We start from the raw sequence: 18,025 nt of genomic DNA, 5'->3' as shown, positions 1-18,025 counted from the left end.
TAATTGATGGTACAGACAGTTTGGTTTAACTAGTTTTATCACGAAGGTTTTTAGTCTATTAAAGACCCGATCCAAAGCCTGCTGATTTCAATAGTAAAACTTCATGGGCTTTGGATCAGGCCCAATAATTACATAACTGAAGCTGAGTGCTTTGCTGAATCAGGGTCTCAATGAGGAAGAGAAACAAAAGAATTAGGGCATTAGGAGTGAGGCAAAAAGGTTTCTTTTTGGCCTGATAACTCAAAAACAGCCCCCCATTTAAAAATGTTTAGCAGCAGAAAATTCCCTGCCAGACAAAAATGAAAAGTAAGTTCTGAGATTTACAAAAGTATCAACAACTATAAATACAATATGTGACTACAATAAAGGATTGTTCTTGAAACTTAGTTCTCACATGGGTGCAGAAAAGTTTAGAAAAAACTGTGCTCCCACACTCATCTGCCCAAAACTAAAAGGACTAAATACAGGTTTATTAGAAAGGTAAAAGTTTTCAATAAATTTGTCCTCTGAAGCCATTTTCTTCCACAATTTAGGTGCAGTCTGTTTCCTTTGTATAGAAACATTCATTTATGTAGAACGGCAAAACAAATCTGGTCTGCACTGTAAACATGAAGTCTGGAAGCACCAAGCAGTAATTATTCAACCCATGCTTTTTATTCTTATTTTAAAAATAATTAATTCTGAAAAATAGTAATAATCTGGGTGACAAGATTTTGGTACACTGAAAACTGGGTAGGGCATTGCAAATCTGTGCCAATTTTGTTACAGTATTCCTTGCACAAAGAGATTCATATTTCATAGATAACAGTGGGAGAGACTGACTCTCTTGGGTACTGACTCTCTTGGGTACGCCATTTAAAGAAGTTCATTATTAGCCCCGGAAACTTCGCCATTAGGTTTTTTTTATCTTATTTTTTTTTCTGGCTTCATGCATGAGAAATTGCAATTAATCTCATATTTCCTGACCTGAACTTTGAATTCTGTTTCTCAAAACATTGGTATTTAATATTCTCAGTTATACTGAATTAGCATTAGACAGTATTTACGACCATAAGTTGTTAATGGTCATATCTCTATTTTTCCTCTCAGGATCTTCTTGTTTTGAACTTAAACATTCAATCTTGAACAGTGATGAATCCAATATGTATCTCAAAGTGACATGGAACTAAAAACAGATAGGCCTATCTGGCTGCTAGCAAAAATTATCGCACTGCTAGTTTGGTTTTATTGTAGTCATGGCCCTCTGATTCTTTAATAGATTAATTATAGTGAATGACTGCCTGTTTTTCATGAATGTACATTAAGAAATAATATGTTTGGAAATGTGGGACTATATTTAACTTGAGATGTCTGAAAACTGATCGTAAACCTGCTAGATAGTGGTGGCACAGGAGAGAACATCATATCCTCCAGCAAAGACTCAATGATAGCATGAAACAGAACATCATGTCACACCATTTAGCTAAAATACAATAGCACTGAATAAAATATCATCCCCTCTAGATACAACCCAATATAGCAACAAGTAGAGCACCATACTTCACCTAGAGGTATTCTCTATATTTGGCTCCCTTCTTTCTCCATCTTAACCTTCTATATTATATTATAAAAAAAAAGGACAATGAGACTTGTGGAAGGGAAAACATCTGCAGTATAAGACAGATATCTTTTTGTTGTCAGATAAATTCTGTTTTCTGAAGTAGGAGAGTGGGATAGTTTCAGTGCTATTAATGAAAAAGCTAAAAAGAAATGATTCTCTTAGCCAGCTAATGCTTCCTCTGAATGAAGAGATACTTTTTCTTTATTATTCATGAATGTCAGTGTAAATACTATAATAAAAGACACATCTACATCTTGATCTACTGGGATTTTAGGTGTTTAAATCCCTGCTGCATATTGAGTTGTAAAAACGCCATTAAAAGTAGGTACAAATCGCCAGAGCAGAACTGTATAAACATTTTGTAACATGCAGTATTTTTCCTGAATGGATATGCTTTGGATTGGCTGATCATTGAACACTTATCTTTTACTGTTCTTTTTGCCTCCATGTTTGAATTGTACACCCCAAGGGATACTATGGGGAATTAGTCATCTGGGTTTAGATGAAATGGAAAATCACAGCTTAATTTTGAAGTGCTTCAGACTTCTAAAAGAAAAGAAAAGACATTTTTTTCTTCCAAAGAGTTCAGTAATTGTAATTAATTTATAGCTAGTCTTTCACTATTTTTATTTTACTGTATTTTTTCTCTCCACAGATATCCTGAGCATGATATAAACTACTATGCAAGACAGCCAGGTAAGCCTCCAGAAGTAGGGCAATACAGTTTAAGCAAAAGCAGAACAGTAGATGTGTTGAAGACAGAACAGCGGTCACCTGGAAGGAGCCCTTCTTCCATTAGTCTGAAAGAATCTAAATCCAGGACTGATTTTAAAGAAGATCAAAAGCCAAGTATGATGCCTAGCTTCCTCTCTGAGGCCAATCCATTAAGTGCAGTCACTTCTGTCGTAAACAAGTTCAATCCTTTTGATTTGATATCAGACTCAGATGCAGCCCAGGAAGAAGCCAACAGGAAACAAAAAGCAGTTCAGAAGGACCAGGGAAAGCCTGAGGAGCAAAAGGGACATGCAAAGCATCCAACTCAGCAACAATCTCCAAAGCCAACAGTTCAGCAAAAAGGGCCTGTCAAACCTGCACCCCAGCAAACAGGGCCTTCCAAACTGCCATCCCAACAGCAGCAGCCTGGGGCAACTAAACAAGCTCCAAAACCAGGGCCTGGTCAGCCAGCAGGCCCTCCATCAGAACAAGCAAAACAACCATCTCAACAACGAGGGTCACAGAAAACTCAGCCCCAGCAATCAGAACCCACAAAGCAGGTACCTCAACAACAGAGTCCTGCGAAACCTTCACCACAGCAACCAGGCCCAACCAAAACATTACCACAGCTACCTGATTCTGCTAGAGCATCATCTCAGGCACCAGTTCCCATAAAGCCATCAGCACAGCAGCCAGGGCCTACAAAACAACCATCTCAGCAGCCAGGACAGCAAGCAGCTCCTGCAAAGCCAACCCCTCAACAAGCAGGGCCTGCAAAACTACCATCTCAGCCAGCAGGGCCTGCAAAACCATCTTCTCAGCCAGCAGGGCCTGCAAAACTACCATCACAACAACCAGGACCTACAAAACCATCAGGCCAGCAGCCAGGGCCTGGTAAACCTTCAGAGCAACAAGTAACTGCAGCCACACTTGGTAAACCAGTCCCAAAGAAAACGTTCTGCCCTCTTTGCTCTAGCACTGAACTGCTTCTGCACACTCCAGAGCAGGCCAATTACAACACATGCACACAGTGTCAAACCGTGGTCTGCAGCCTGTGTGGTTTTAATCCCAATCCTCACATAACAGAGGTGAGTAGTGTCTAACGTTGATTTTCATTCTAGGCCCCAACATTGAGTTAGTCACTTTGGCTAAGTCCAGAAACTTTTATAATTTGTAACACAAAACAGAGGTCCCTTATAGCAAGCTAAGCGGAGAAGGTCAGGTTGTTTAGGCAAACAATACGTAATTAGTTTGGAGGCCAATAACAATGCTGTTTTTGTACAATGTCTAACACAATGGTGTCCTGGTCTGTGACTGGGGCTCTAAACATGACTACAGTACAAATACAAATACAATACAAATAATAAGTAAGACGAAACCTAATATTAACCATTTTTTAAAAAAACAATTACTTTTGTCTGGATTTTAACACTCCCTTGCTGTGTTTATAACCCAGATACTAGAGTGTTGTGCTGATGTATGTGAACCAGAAAGATGAACTGATATAGGAAATGACTAAGCAATAAAACCTGTATTCAACCAAACAAACCTATATTCGGTGTCTCTGCTGAGAGAGGTTCAAAAAGTAAACAAGCATTGCAGATGGTGAAAAATAAATGAGAATTTTTTTCTGTTTTAATATCTGGAGCAGTCAGTCACACAAATGTGAACATCTGTGTTTGAAATGGATACAGGGCTAGATCCTCAAGTGGTCTAGATTGGCATAGTTTTGGAACTATGCAGATCTAGACCAGTTGAGAATCTGGCCAGTGATTTGTGATTTGATGGTTCTCAAACTTTTTCAATAAGATGGACCATTCCCTAAAACTGAGAGACACTTCTGTGGACTATCTCCATTCCCAACCCTGATCCCCATCCTTGTAATTATAGTGCTGGGTGACATGAAAGTAATTTTAGGACAAAAATGAATTTACTTTAATTTGATGTGTGTGGTAGCTCGATTATCTACCTCTATATTACATCTGTGTTCTTTGCTTCCTCTCCATTGAAATTCACAGTAATACCTGGACTCCTCTTGTTGCTTTGAAGCCACCAGAACTCTAATTTCTCAAAGTTGCTTTGTAGTTTGATTTTGTATGTTTTCAATGCCTGCATTCTTGGTATCACCCCAAATTTGAGTACAGTAGAACTGGTACCAAAGAAAAAACCTACAAACCAGTTGTGATGGATGTTAGAGAGGACTTTTATTATTATCATTATTTTTATTATTTTAGTTTAGATGGTCAGGAAAGATAATGGAAAGAAGCCTGGACTGGGCAACAAGTAATACTTTAACATGAATTTGGAGAAAAGGTCACCAGCTGTGCTTAGATTTAGTATGATATATAAGACTACAATAGACAACCAGAAAGAACATTGATAATCACTACATCTCATTTGTACATACATCTTGTATTAGTGGCATTTTTGTATGGTACCTGGTGACAAATGCATATTGCTGGCAACTGGCAGCCTTGTTGTCCTTTTAATAAAGAAATTAAATTAAAAAGTCTGTTGTAGTACTCTAGTGATAACTCCCTGTACCGCTATGCAGAGGGTACACATTTGAGGTGAGAGCCCATTTGAGTCCATTTCTGCAATATCAAAGGTTGCATTGGGTTTGATGTTTGCAAATTCTAAGATTAGGGGAGAGATGAATTGTGCTTTACTGCCTGTAGGTTCTAGGGTCACGTGCAGGACATGTTCAAGGTGAGTGACCAGAGAATATTGCTGCTGGGGAATATATATATTATATATATATATATATTTAGGCAGCAGTCAAATGGGGGCCAAAGGGGAAGCACTGGTACCCTGAACCTCTACCGCCACACTCCCACGTCCTGAGTTTGGCCATCTTGGTGGGACAACGGTGCTCAGTCATATTACAGGAAAATAATTGGATAATTGTCTAGGTTTGGAATAATTGATCTCAAGAGAATAGTCCAGAAAAAGTGTTTTGAAACAAAAATCGTTAAGTAACCACAGGAAATATTATTGTGCGACAGTAGTTATATGACTGCTATTATATGCAGTGTTGTTGTAGCCATTTTGGTCCCAGGATATTAGAGTCACAAGGTGGGTGTGGTAATATCTTTTATTAGACCAACTTCACCTGTTATTGGGCCACTTCACCTTGAATGGTCCCTTGAAATATGTTCACTACTTCTGCTAAACAATCTGTTCCATCTTGTATTTAACTGTGACGCTCTAAGTTTCCCAGACCTGAAGAAGAGCTCTGTGTAACCTCAAAATCGCGTCTCTCTCACCAACAGAAGTTGGTCCAATAAAAGATATTACCTCACCCTTCTCCCCCGTCTCTCTAGTAGTGATGTTAGTTATATTCAGAGAGGAACTTCTTATAAACTTTTATTTTCAAGAGTTTGCAGCTTTCAGGTGGATGGGGGAGGAGAAAAACCTCTTTAGCTGAAATTTCTCATGCTTATTTGGAGCTCCTGACTGGTAAAATTTTTTTGGACCCCTTTATATTCAATTATTGGGGCGTGGTTCAGAGGCTTGCTTTCTTGCTCTTTCTTGCTTTCTTTGTATTCCTTAGTGGGATTCTAATAGCTAAAAAATTGGCTTATGTTTAAAATCTCAGATTTCCATGGAGATAGACAAGAGCCTTCAATGTATTTGAACCAAACTGGTTTACAGGGAGCTGTAAGTCTTTGAAAAATCTTCAGTTTTCCACTAACTTTTTAAGTAGGTACTATGCCTAGGCATGAAATTCAATACGTTGAGACAATAAATACAGCTGCATTTAAGACCATCTGATTGCATACATATGTAAAAGGAAATTTGAATTTCATATCATACTTTGAAATAAACATGGATAAGACATTTATTTCACAGTGCAATCACTTCAATAAATGAAGATACAGTGTTTGTAATGTAGTCAGCTACTAGTGCTATGCAGATGACTCCCATATCTACCCCTCCCTTTCTGGTCAGCTTCTCATCTCCAATCTTACTGAAAATCTCACTCTGGATGTCCTGTGGCTTTCTGCAATGGAACATAACAAAACCTAAACTCCTCATCTTTTCCCTCCGAGCCCTTCTATCCTCCTGCTCAAAATCATCTTCTGATTCTCCTTTTCATCCAATGCCCATGCTGTTGCCAAATCTTGATGCTTCTTCCTGTACAATATCTCATATGCTATTTCCACCATGCTCCTTGAAAACCATACTTTGTTCCTCACTTATCTGTCATTGTGATTACATCTTTTTTTTTCCCCCCTGGTCTGTCCTTATTCCTGTCCAGTCCATCCAGAATGCTGCTAAAATAATCTTCCCCTCTCATCACTCAGATCACATTATTTACCTAATGAAATACCATCATTGGCTTCTTCTCACTTCCTGCATAACATTCAAGCTTTTCCTGTTCCCCTTCAAGACTCTGTTAAATTTTCCCTGGCTAAGTTCTCATTTCCTCCTACTCACTCTTTCTAGCCAATGTTCCTACTTCATTGCCCGACTGCACGTTTTGTATCTTCCCTTCATGTCTTTGTGTCTTTTCCATTCATACCCTTCACATTTGGAACTCTCAATGACATTTCTAAATGAAAAATAAATAGACGAACAAAAGGTAGGAGTAAAAGCTACAGCATATAAGAGAGGATTTTCATTGTTTAGTCCGCTGACTATTCCTTTGTAAACTACCATAACTTCCTTCTGCAAGGGGTTCTTACACTTTCCTCAAGTTCTGGGCACTATCAGTGATGGGAGATTAAACCATTGGTCTGATCCAGTATGGCAATTCCTGCATTTCTATATTACTAGTTGGCAGATTTCTTGTAGACATCACAACAGAAGTAGTTCTTGCACAGGAGGATTGAATAAGGAAAGGGTAGTGGCCTTGCAGACTAGCTCCAGAAGTGCATTGCATGCATCAGGACATCATGAAAGAAAGTGCAAAATAACACCAGAGGTTCACCCTCTCTTCCTTTAAACTCCTACTTAAAATTCACTCCCTGTATGATGCCTATAAACCTTAATTCACTATAGAGAACTTTGTAACCAAGACCCAAAAGTGGTATCTGTACTACTAAGATATCATATGTGCACCATGTGACTGAACTAACTTACATTGAAAATGTCTTTGGACAAGGAATTGTCTGTCTTCCTGTTTTATACAGTACATTCCAGACTGAAAGCACATCATAAATAGCATGTGTCTGGCAACATAAGTCTCTCTAATCTGTCTAGGTATCTATACTTCATTCATCACTGTGTTATATGAATGCCTAGCAACAATTACATAAGGTAAAAAAAATAAAACTAAACACAGTTGGTGTTTGGTCCTCCATTCTATTTCTCATATACGCACTTTTGAATCTCACATCTCAAAAATATTTGTTTTATTATGTGATCGTTAGGGAATTTTTTCCCTTCATTTTATTTTCATTCTCACATTCCCTATTGTAAAAGCCAACATAATGGGTCCTCACTGTGAACTGAACCCAGCACCTCCAGATCATTTAAGCCCATGAGTAGTCGCTTTGACATGGGCAAAAAAGGAAATGGGACTACTCATATGTTTAAACACTTGTTCTTCCAGAATCAGATCCAAAAAGGATGAACTTCTATACTTGGTTTCCTTTAGCTCGTAGTTGTAGCAGACTGTCATCCTCTGTGAGCCAGCCATTAAAGAGGATGTATAACACATACTCAGTCATGGATTATACTGAGATAATGCACCTTTATGTTATTTACACTGAATGTCAATAAAGGGGCAGATTGACTCATATTCTAAAGCTCTTAATGTTGTAGAGCCTGGTTATATTTGAGATCTCCTCCATAGGCTTCTCTTTGATTGGTACCACATGCCTTTAGAAATCCCACTACTTTCAAGCAATTCATTTTACCTTTAATCTATCTCAGTCCATCTCTTCTGACATTCAAATAACACATTCCACGTTTTCAGTGGTGTAATATGGCTACTCTTCCCTTCTATTTTACTATTACCTTCTACTTTCATTTTATTACTTAGTTGGAATGTTTTTCATGATAAATAATAATTTACCAATACTTGTCATTATTTATATATTTTATTATGCCATGTCTTCGGTGAGGGGATGGTTTAGTAAGGTGCATATTTAATTTCTTAATAATATGTATTTAACATTGAAATTGAGGAAAGTCATTTATGGTTTCCATTGCAATCATAACGTAACAGCTTTGCACATATGTTAAAAAACCCATGAAAAAATATATATAATAGTTCAAAATACTGTTATCACACAAGGGAGTTTCTTGTAATTCAGAGGAACACAAGAGCATAGGATTGGAAGGAACCTCTTGGGTTATCTAATCCAGTCCCCTGCAATCACAGGCAACCTCATTATATAATCCCATTCATGAATTTATCAACTTCCATCCTGATAAGTACATTCTATTCCTGGGGGAACCCTCATTATGACTTTTGTGAATTTGAATTCACAAACATAATGCTGTATTAAAGGCACACAATTTTATATAAACCTAATATAGTGTTGATAGAAGTATTTTTCAATTTTTTTTGATGAATGCTAATGAAGACAGACTTTGATTGGATTTAAACTTTCTCTGCAGCATTTGCAATTCAAAGCCTTGTGCTAGTGCACAAGAACCAGAAATTGACATGGATTAGAAACTTACTGTAAACAAAAATAAGGCTATAGACATGACCTTAAGTCTGGACTTTATTATAGCTGTACAAATAGCTTTGACACAGCAAGCCCTCTATAAAACTTAGCCCTGAAGAGTATTTATTACTGATGGAAACATGACAAAGGCTGTGCAAAATAGATAAATTCTAGGCGTTTGAAACTATCCATAAACTGTTGTCTGAGGTGCACACAAAATGAAAGTTTAATAAAAAATCAGATCAAAATGTATTTGTTTATTTATTTATGAGTATCTAAATATATCAGCTCAGATTCAACTTTTAGATACACTGGTGTAAAGTCAGAGTGATTCCATTAAAGTGGGTGAAGTTACTGTGGAGTAACACCAGAATAATAGTGATCAGGATCTAACCCAAATAATATTCAGTCACTTATCTAAAAAGTTCTTATCTTCATGTGTTCAAAGAAATAGCTGCAGTGAAATCCTCCAATAGTAAAATGTTTTGTTTTTTTTTCTCCACAGAGTGATTGGAGTTCCACTGTTACTGAATTGCAGTTTACACATTGCTGTGTACTGAAATAATTTGGGACTTTGGATCAACTTAATCTCTAATGTAACTCCTTTAATTCTACTTTGCTATAAGCAAGATCCACTTAAAGCAAAGTAGAATATAGTGTATATTTGTACATTAAGTAGAATTTGTTGGAAGAATTGGTGAGCTTAATGAAAAGTGCTAAGTACATATATAATAGAATTATTCATTCTGAAGTATTCCTGTTTAAGAACCAATACATTTTCCATTACTCTTTATCAGAGGAAGGTTGCATGTCTACATTATTACTCTTTAATTCAGGGTGGAGCTGTATTAAAAGTATTGTTGTCCTGTGGCTTCTAGTTTCTTTAACTAAAAAAAAAAAAAGCTAAGAGAATGTGAACCGTTCTCAGTGTATGGCAGGAAATTTCTGACCTTACAATATAAATAGAAAATACTCTGAAAGGCTTTTAAGCAAGTTACCACTAGCCCAGGAAACTCTCCTGTCCAGTTTTTAACACAAGTAAATTATAAATTAATCTGCATAGTTAAAGATGTCAACTGCAGTGAGCCATCTGCACTGGTATTACTGTTGCCCAGCAACTGTAATTTACTACTCCATCAGGTCATGTGATTTGGTATGCTGTTTCCTGGGTAATCACTGGATAGGAAGTGTGGATGATTTCTTCTTTGAACAGACAGGATAATCTGTTGTCAAATCCCAGTGATATTCACTTGATTGGATGCTTTTTTATGCAGAGCAGATGAACTTTTATTTGTTAACCTTTTGTGTACTCTACTGTTGTTTTGCACCTGTATCTGTTGTTAAAATATGAATGATTTGCACTAAATTAAATCTAGAAACATTAATTAAACCAGTCAGCATGTATTATCTCACATAATGTAGTGTGACATATTGCTGTAAGTTTTTTTTTTCCTATACACATAACAGCATAATACATATATGCTAATTTGAAAACTAACTTTCGAAGTCTCGCAAAGAATTGAGGTGAAAAAATAAGGTTAGCAAATGATAATGTTCATTATTTTGTTCTACAGTAACTTTGATGTAAATACTATGACAGTAGTCCCAAACGCTTAGGAAACCCTTTTTGTGAAGTTATAAAGTTTAGCATTGTTAATTACAGTAGCATATATAGTATGGTTTATGTTTGTGATAAGTGAAAGACTTAAAAAGAGTTTCTGTAAAAAAAAAAAGGCATTTTAATTTTTAAAAAATTATTTCAGTTTCTATTTAAAATATTAAAAAGACCCATATTAAAAATGCTACGTTATTCTGTAGTGATTGCATTAACATTATTGTACTGTAAGATGTACCAATAGTACAAAATTATCAGTAATTTTTTGACGTCTGCATATTTTGCCACCTCACTATTCACTCCTTTGTTTCCAGATAATTAATATTAATAATAATTAATAATATTAATTCATTAATTCCAGATAATTAATATTGTTCCCAGATAATTAATGAATATGTTGTCCCAGTTCAAATCCTTGAGGGACCATGCTATTTACCTCTCTCATTTGTGAAAACTAATAATTTATTCTGACCCTTTGTTTCCAGTCTTTTAACTAATTCCTGATCCATGAGAGGACCTTCCCTCTTTTCCCATGTTTTCTTAGTTTGATTAAGAGCCCTTGGTGAGGGATCTTGTCAAGGGCTTTTTGAAAGTCCAAGAAAAGTATATCCACTGGATCACATTTGTCCACGTGCTTGTTGAATGACCTCCTCAAAGAATTCTAATAGATTTCTGAGCCATGATTTCCCTTTACAAAAGCTGTGTTGACTCTTCCCCAACATATCATGTTTATCTATGTTTCTGATGATTCTGTTCTTTTCTATAGTTTTAGCTAGTTTGCCTGGTACTGAAGTTAGGTTTACCGGCCTGTAATTGCCAGGATCGCCCCTGAAGCCTTTTTAAAAGAATTGACATTAGTTACCCTGCGGTCACCTGATACAGGGGCTGATTTAAGTGATAGTGACATATCACAGTTTAGAAGGACCATGCCATCCCTGTTGTACTTGGGCTGGAGCTGAATATACTCCTCCTTCGTCCACTCCAGGATTCCAAGACCTAGATTCTTATCTGTTATGATGTTTTACTGCTGTACTTGATACTGCATAGAATTATTGCTGACTTACATTTTTAAAGCCTAATATTATCTAAGTAGAAATTCGTTTTAAAAATCAAATTCAGATTCTTGTCTCTGGCTCCTTTTGGAGGCATTGGGAGATATACACGTGTGTTTGTTCTCATGCTGGGAATTGATTTCTAGGTCACCACTTTGGTGCAGAGCTGGGCCTTTTAAATACATTGAACCTTATTCTCATTTACACTAAGGCTTCCTTACACCTCTCTGGCAATGTAAAAGAACCATAAATCTTTACACAGCTCTGGGTATATACGGGGACCTTATGTTTTACAAATACTTTAAGGTTCCTTTACACTGCCAGAAGACTTAGTGTGAATGATAATTAGTTTCATTACCTTAAAATGTAGCTTTTGCTCTGAGAAAAGGCTGTTAAAATATTTCAATTTTTATTGTGTCTCAGTGAATTTTGTATCAAATGTTCTCAATTTGAAATTTTAAAAAGATTTTTTTTTCCCTCACTGCCAAACTGGAATCTTAAAATCACATTGTGTCATGCACAGTAATAGAAATCCTACAGGTCAACTAAACTTGTGCAAGTTCATTGCCTTCAATGGGTTTGCACAGGTATAACACTTATATTGATAATACACGAGAAGGAATAGAATCCAGCTTATTCTGAGCTGTGGTTTTGTTTGGTTTTTTTGGTAGGACTAAGGGAAGTTAAACATGAAAACAATAAATATGTATTTTTGTCACTGGAATTAAGCAGTTAAGACTGAATGGACAGAGAAAGAAAAGCTGTTGAATAAGATCCAGTTTTTCTTACATGGTCACTCTTCATAGATGGTATTGCTAGAAAATAGAGAATAAACTTACTTTAGAACTCCCATTTTTAACTATTACAGTCATTAGAAAGTTCTTGTTATTTCACTGAACATATGGCTAGTCTGTTTGTGAAATATATTTTAGTGTTTGTTATTTTGCAGTGTCATAATCACATCAGAGAGCTAGGAGATGAGGATAGTGCTTTCAATACTACAGTGCTGAAGTCTGAACGAAAGTGTTACTAGGGAAATATGTGACATTGGCAAAAAGTTTCAATGAAATTGATAAGCAAAGCATTAGAAGTTTGGAAGTATATTAATCTGATGTGAGACCTTAAGGGTACTGGATTGTTGAAAGTAAGTAAAAGAACAATCTTATTCTACTATCCTTGTGTCCGTGAAGTTTCAGTTCAGATTGTGCCAATGGCCTTTTTTAAAAAAGTCAGAATCGGTTTTCATTGATTTTTGAAAAATTCTCTCTGGGATGAACTTGGAGTGAAAGGTTTTGGGAAGTTTTTTATTTTGCAATGATTGTGAAGCAGAGAAGAGATCATTCTTTGAGGATGGGGGTGACGTTGTTGTTATTAGGGCAGTGTTCAATTCCTTCACAGATGTGTGCAGCTATCTCGGATTTCTGTGCAAATCTCTTCTCGAGTTACCATGTGCTTACTCAGTTTTTTGTCAGTCCTTTAAATTAAATGCCCATCTCAAGCACATTTCTATCCCCACATAAGACACACAGAATCCCTATATATTAAGCACCCTGGACAGTATCCTGGATCCTGGCTGATACTCCCTGAATGCAGGTTGGAGTCATTATGAAAGGTTACATAAAGCTTATCTTTTCACTCCCCTGATCTTCCATACTCTGTGCCTTGCTGGTCCTGCCTTCCAGATTAGAGCCATCTCAGGGAGTTGAATATGGCCCCAAATGGCCAAAAACTCAACCAGGGGATTAATATGGTATGGAGATGGTCTGGCAATGTCTCATTTTCCACGTTATACTGGCAGGAGGGAGGAAGAGGTGTAGCATAGGTTTCTCTATTCCACCAAAGAGTCCACCGGGGTGATTGTTCCTGGGCCAGTTACACTAGTGCTTACACTCATAATTGTTCCTGGGCCAATTACACTCTTTAGTACCTGTTTACATCACATCAGTGGTGAGGCCACACTGCACTAGAGGATTTTTAGTTGATAAGATACAGCTCGTAGCACAATTTATTTTATAAATCCTACAGTTAAAATCAGAGAGAGAGATAGTCTGCACGTATTTTAAGATGAATTGTATTAGTTATAATGGCTTTGGGGGTTTGGCACTTAATTATTCCTGCTAAAATGCATGGAAGGAATTTATGGCTTAGACGGGGATTTAAAAAAAAATCCCTACATTTTTCTTTCTAAATTTCAGTTGTAGGATTTCCCCATTAACTTTTATTTTAAAAGCTTTATTTTGATTCAGAAAGTAAAAAATGAAAAACTAGGAAATAGCTAACATTGTTGATGCTCAAGTTATAGTGTATTGTAAACTTCAGTACAGAGTTAACTCCTGTTTATCTATTTAGCCTCTCATTGGACATTATAATCAGGCTGGACTTCAGCCAGGTGCTATGTTTACCATTGACCATAAGACATGGTGAAGAAGGCAACTGATAAAATTAAACGGGCACCATTTTTTTAAAACGTCTTTATTGATGGTAAGAAACACAAAAGAGGTGAGGTAATATATTTTATTGGATCAACTTCTGTTGGTGAGAGAGACAAGCTTTTGATCTTACACAGAGCTCTTCTTCAGGTCTGGGAAACTAACTTAAAGTCTCAGAGCTAAATACAATATTTGAACAGATTATTTAGCACAAGTAGTTAGTATATATTTTAAAGGAACACTCAAAGTCAAGTGGCCTGTTAACACCCCTCCAGTCATAGGGACGAAAGAAAGGGGGTGCGGTAAGCAACTAGATGTGATTATTAGTAGGTTACAGATCGATGTAATAAACCACAAATCCAGTGTCTCTGTTCAATCCATGATTTTTAATGTCTAGCAGAGTTATGAATTTAAGCTCCAAGGCACGTCTTTTGAAAGTTTGAGGTTTCCTTTGAGGATGAGGACTGATAGGCCAGATACAGAGAGATTGCTTTGTGAAAGGTGTTCACCCACAGGTGATAGGGTGATTTTGTCTTTTATCATTTTCCTGTGAGTTCATTCAAGAGTGTAGTGACTGTCTGGTTTCACTCTCATAGTTGGTGTTGGGGCATATAGTGCACTGGATGACATGTTGTCATAGGCCTATGTAGGATCCATGGATTCTGAAAGGTGTGTTGTGGAGGGTATTGATCATTGCAGCAGATATGTCTGCAGGTTTTGTATCTGTTATTCTGACAGAGTCAGGTGCCGCTTTGAGTTGGTGTATTCTGGTCTGTTGGTAATTTTCTTCTTCTGATGAGCTTGGAGAAGTTGAGGGGTTGTTTGAAGGCCAGAAAAGGGGGTTCAGGAAATATTTCTTTCATAATGGGTATCAGTTGTGTTTGTTTGTTGTTACCCTGCATGAGTTCCATTGCGGGGTGGTAGTGACAACTAGAGGTTGGAGGGGGGTTTATGTCTGTATTTAAGCAAATTCTCTTGGGATATGTGGGTGGTCTGTTACATGATAAGATCTACTCTGGTGGAGTGTCCTTGTTTGGTGAAGAATTCCGTACAACCCCTATGTGCAGCTTTCTTTGTCCTTGGCAGTGTGGTTCACTCAGGAGATGTGATGTCACTGGCTTCCTGTCTGCACCTGTGGCCTACCTTCCCCTCCAAAGGGACTAGAGAGTGTGGAGGAGCAGGGTATAATGCTTTAATGAGCAGCATGAATTCTCCTGCTGGAATGTCTGATGGAAATTGTTGCCTTGCAAGAGACCATGCCAAACTGAGTTTCTGTCACTCATCTTTTCTACCTGCAACATTTCCCCATATTTTGTTTTATTTTATTTTTCTTCCTCCATTTCCTTTTCTATTGGTAGCAATGAAAAGCCTAGGGAATAACATGTGGAGCAGATGTTTTCCTGACTACAACTTCCTCTGGCCTGACATGTTCTTTCTCAAAATCTTTTCGTGCCCCAGCCGCAATTGTGCAGATGGTCTTCAGGGGGAAACAATGCTGTATTTATTCTGCTCTCCTCTCTTAGAATAGTTATGGGGGTGCCAGATGAGAGCAAGAATGGTCCAGAAGTCAGGCTGGTAGCCTGGGACTCAGAGGACCTTAGTTCAATTCTGTGTTCTACCAGACTTCCTGTGAGGCTTTGAGCAAGTCATGTAGTCTGTTCCCCATGTGTAAAATAGCATTTCTCTCTCTGATAGGACTAGGGCTGTTGTGAGGATAAATATATTACAAATTTTGAGGTTCTTAGATGCTATGTTAATAGAAGCCTAGAGGTATCTAAAATAGATTAATTATTTACCTTATTCCTCCCCTTTGTGCTGAACAATGGAGAATACAATGGGGCTATGGCAAATTACTCTTGGATCTACTAAGCCTAATAATGATGTGAATGGAGGAACACATAATTATGGTTCATGTAGTGCCATCATTTTTTAAGCGCAGCTCCCCATTCATTTCAGATGAAGATGTGCTCAGAAATTGATTATACGAAATGGGTCTACATAAATATATGGGATTCATTAGCATACCTCTGTTGTTAATTCAGTATGTGCATATAGAGCATCCCTGTGACGTTTTTTGCCCTATTATGTAAAACATTACCAAAACTGTAAACTAGAGTAGGAACTTGATAGTTGCACAGTTAAGGGTAATTATGCATTCACTTTTGTTCTAATCATTATAATTATGGCTTTCCATTACAGCATGAATTTGCCAAACTATTTCTGGAGTATTATTATTATTATTAATTGTTAGTCTTTTCTTTTTTTTTAAACTTTTTTGGCAAATCAGTAGTGCTGATGAGTCAGTGCTGGCAAATGAATCTGCCCCCATGAATTTCCAGAGCACCAGAAGTGTGGACTTGTTCTGATGGCTTGGAGTGCAGGAATCAGAAGTGAAATGAAAAATTCAGTTGTATTTTTTTAACCATAAAGCGATATTTAGTGGTAGCATTTTCCCTCTCCTTTTGGTGAACTTTTACCTGAATTACTAATTCTAGCCAAAAGTTGATTGATTAATATTAGCACTGCATTATTCTAATTGTAATAATTAAAAACAAATCTTTTTTCTGCAGATTAAAGAATGGCTCTGTTTAAACTGCCAGATGCAAAGAGCGCTCGGTGGTGATTTAGCTCCAGTTCATGGTCCTGTGTCACAGCCTCTTCCACCCAAACAGAAGACTTCCATTCCACCTTCAACAACCAAACCGCCCTCCCAGCCCCAGCAGCCTATTCAGAAGAAAGATATGTCTCAAAAACCTGCTCCTTCCCAGCCCCCAGAACCTAAAAAGCCCCCTCCACTGACAAAGCAACCATCCATGCCTGGCTCTCCCCCTGTGAAATCAAAGCAGCCATCTACTGAGCCTGTTACACCACACATCTCTCAGAAAATTGAACCCACTCCAAAATCTGACCAGGTCAAGCCAACGTTGGTTGAAGATAAGCAAAAGCAGTCCAGTATACAGAAGCCTACAATGGACAGTGTGCCTACCTCTGGTCTGAAAGAAGATTCACAAGGTCCCAAAGCTCCATTAACTCAACAGAAAGCAGTGCAACCTCAGAGATCAGAACCTGCCAAGGTATTATTACAGGACCCCCATCTATCTGGAGATAAAGCTGTCCTGCCAGACTCCAAAACTTTACCACAAGTGTCACGGCAACAGTCAGATCCTAAATTTGTTTCTCAGCCTGGATCAGACACTAAAAGTCAAAAACCTGTTGAGCCAACACAAATGAAAGAAGACCCTAAAACACAAACAAAAATAATCCCAAAACCTGATGCCAAGCAGGTTCCAAAAAAACAACAAACAGCTGTAGGCCCCAAGCCTACCCCACCTCAGCCTCAACAGCCTCCGAGGGCTCAAGAGCAATCAAGGCGTTTCAGTCTAAATCTGGGAGGTATCACTGATACCCCTAAGCCACAGCCTACAACTCCACAAGAAACAGTTACTGGGAAACTCTTTGGATTTGGCGCTTCAATCTTTAGCCAGGCTTCCAATTTAATCTCCACATCGGGCCAACCAGGAGCTCAATCCCCTGGCTCTCTACTGGGGCCTGCTACTAAGCAACCCCCTCCTCCATCTCAGGTACCACCCAAAGAGGCCAGTCAGGCTCAACCACTTCCAAAAGTAGCACCTGTGAAAAAAGAAGCCAAGCCTCCTGTGGCAGAAAAATCAGAGCCACCCCAGGCAGGTAACGTTTTAACCGATAAAGGACCTGAGTTAGAAAAGAAACCTATTGCTCCCAAAGACAGCAAGCCTCAAATTGCTGAATCTAAAAAAACTACTGGGCCACCAGAACTGAAAAAAACTACCCCACCTAAATCAACTTGTCCTCTTTGTAAAACTGGCCTGAACATTGGTTCTAAGGATCCTCCCAACTTTAATACATGTACAGAATGCAAGAATACTGTGTGCAATCTCTGTGGATTTAACCCGATGCCGCACATAGCTGAGGTAGGCAGTGACATTTATATTTACTCTCTCTCTCTCTCTCTC

At 37.8% G+C, this 18,025-nt stretch overlaps 1 protein-coding gene across 1 annotated transcript in view; it reads left to right on the top strand.

The window, feature by feature from the left end:
• The window catches only part of PCLO (piccolo presynaptic cytomatrix protein), a 470,221-nt gene that overhangs the window by 3,555 nt on the left and 448,641 nt on the right, over positions 1–18,025 (top strand). The window contains exons 2-3 of the mRNA XM_067564601.1: positions 2,293–3,402; positions 16,604–17,983. Coding sequence (XP_067420702.1) covers positions 2,293–3,402; positions 16,604–17,983 — 2,490 coding nt within the window. The remainder of the gene's footprint in view (positions 1–2,292; positions 3,403–16,603; positions 17,984–18,025) is intronic.

The sequence above is a fragment of the Emydura macquarii genome, unplaced genomic scaffold, assembly GCF_026122565.2.
Source record: "Emydura macquarii macquarii isolate MOO-44397 ecotype Brisbane River unplaced genomic scaffold, CSIRO-AGI_Emac_v2 contig_2636, whole genome shotgun sequence".
NCBI classification, from domain to species: Eukaryota; Metazoa; Chordata; order Testudines; family Chelidae; genus Emydura; species Emydura macquarii.
Note: the sequence above shows the minus strand (reverse complement) of the source record. Positions and strands in the feature narration are given on the sequence as shown.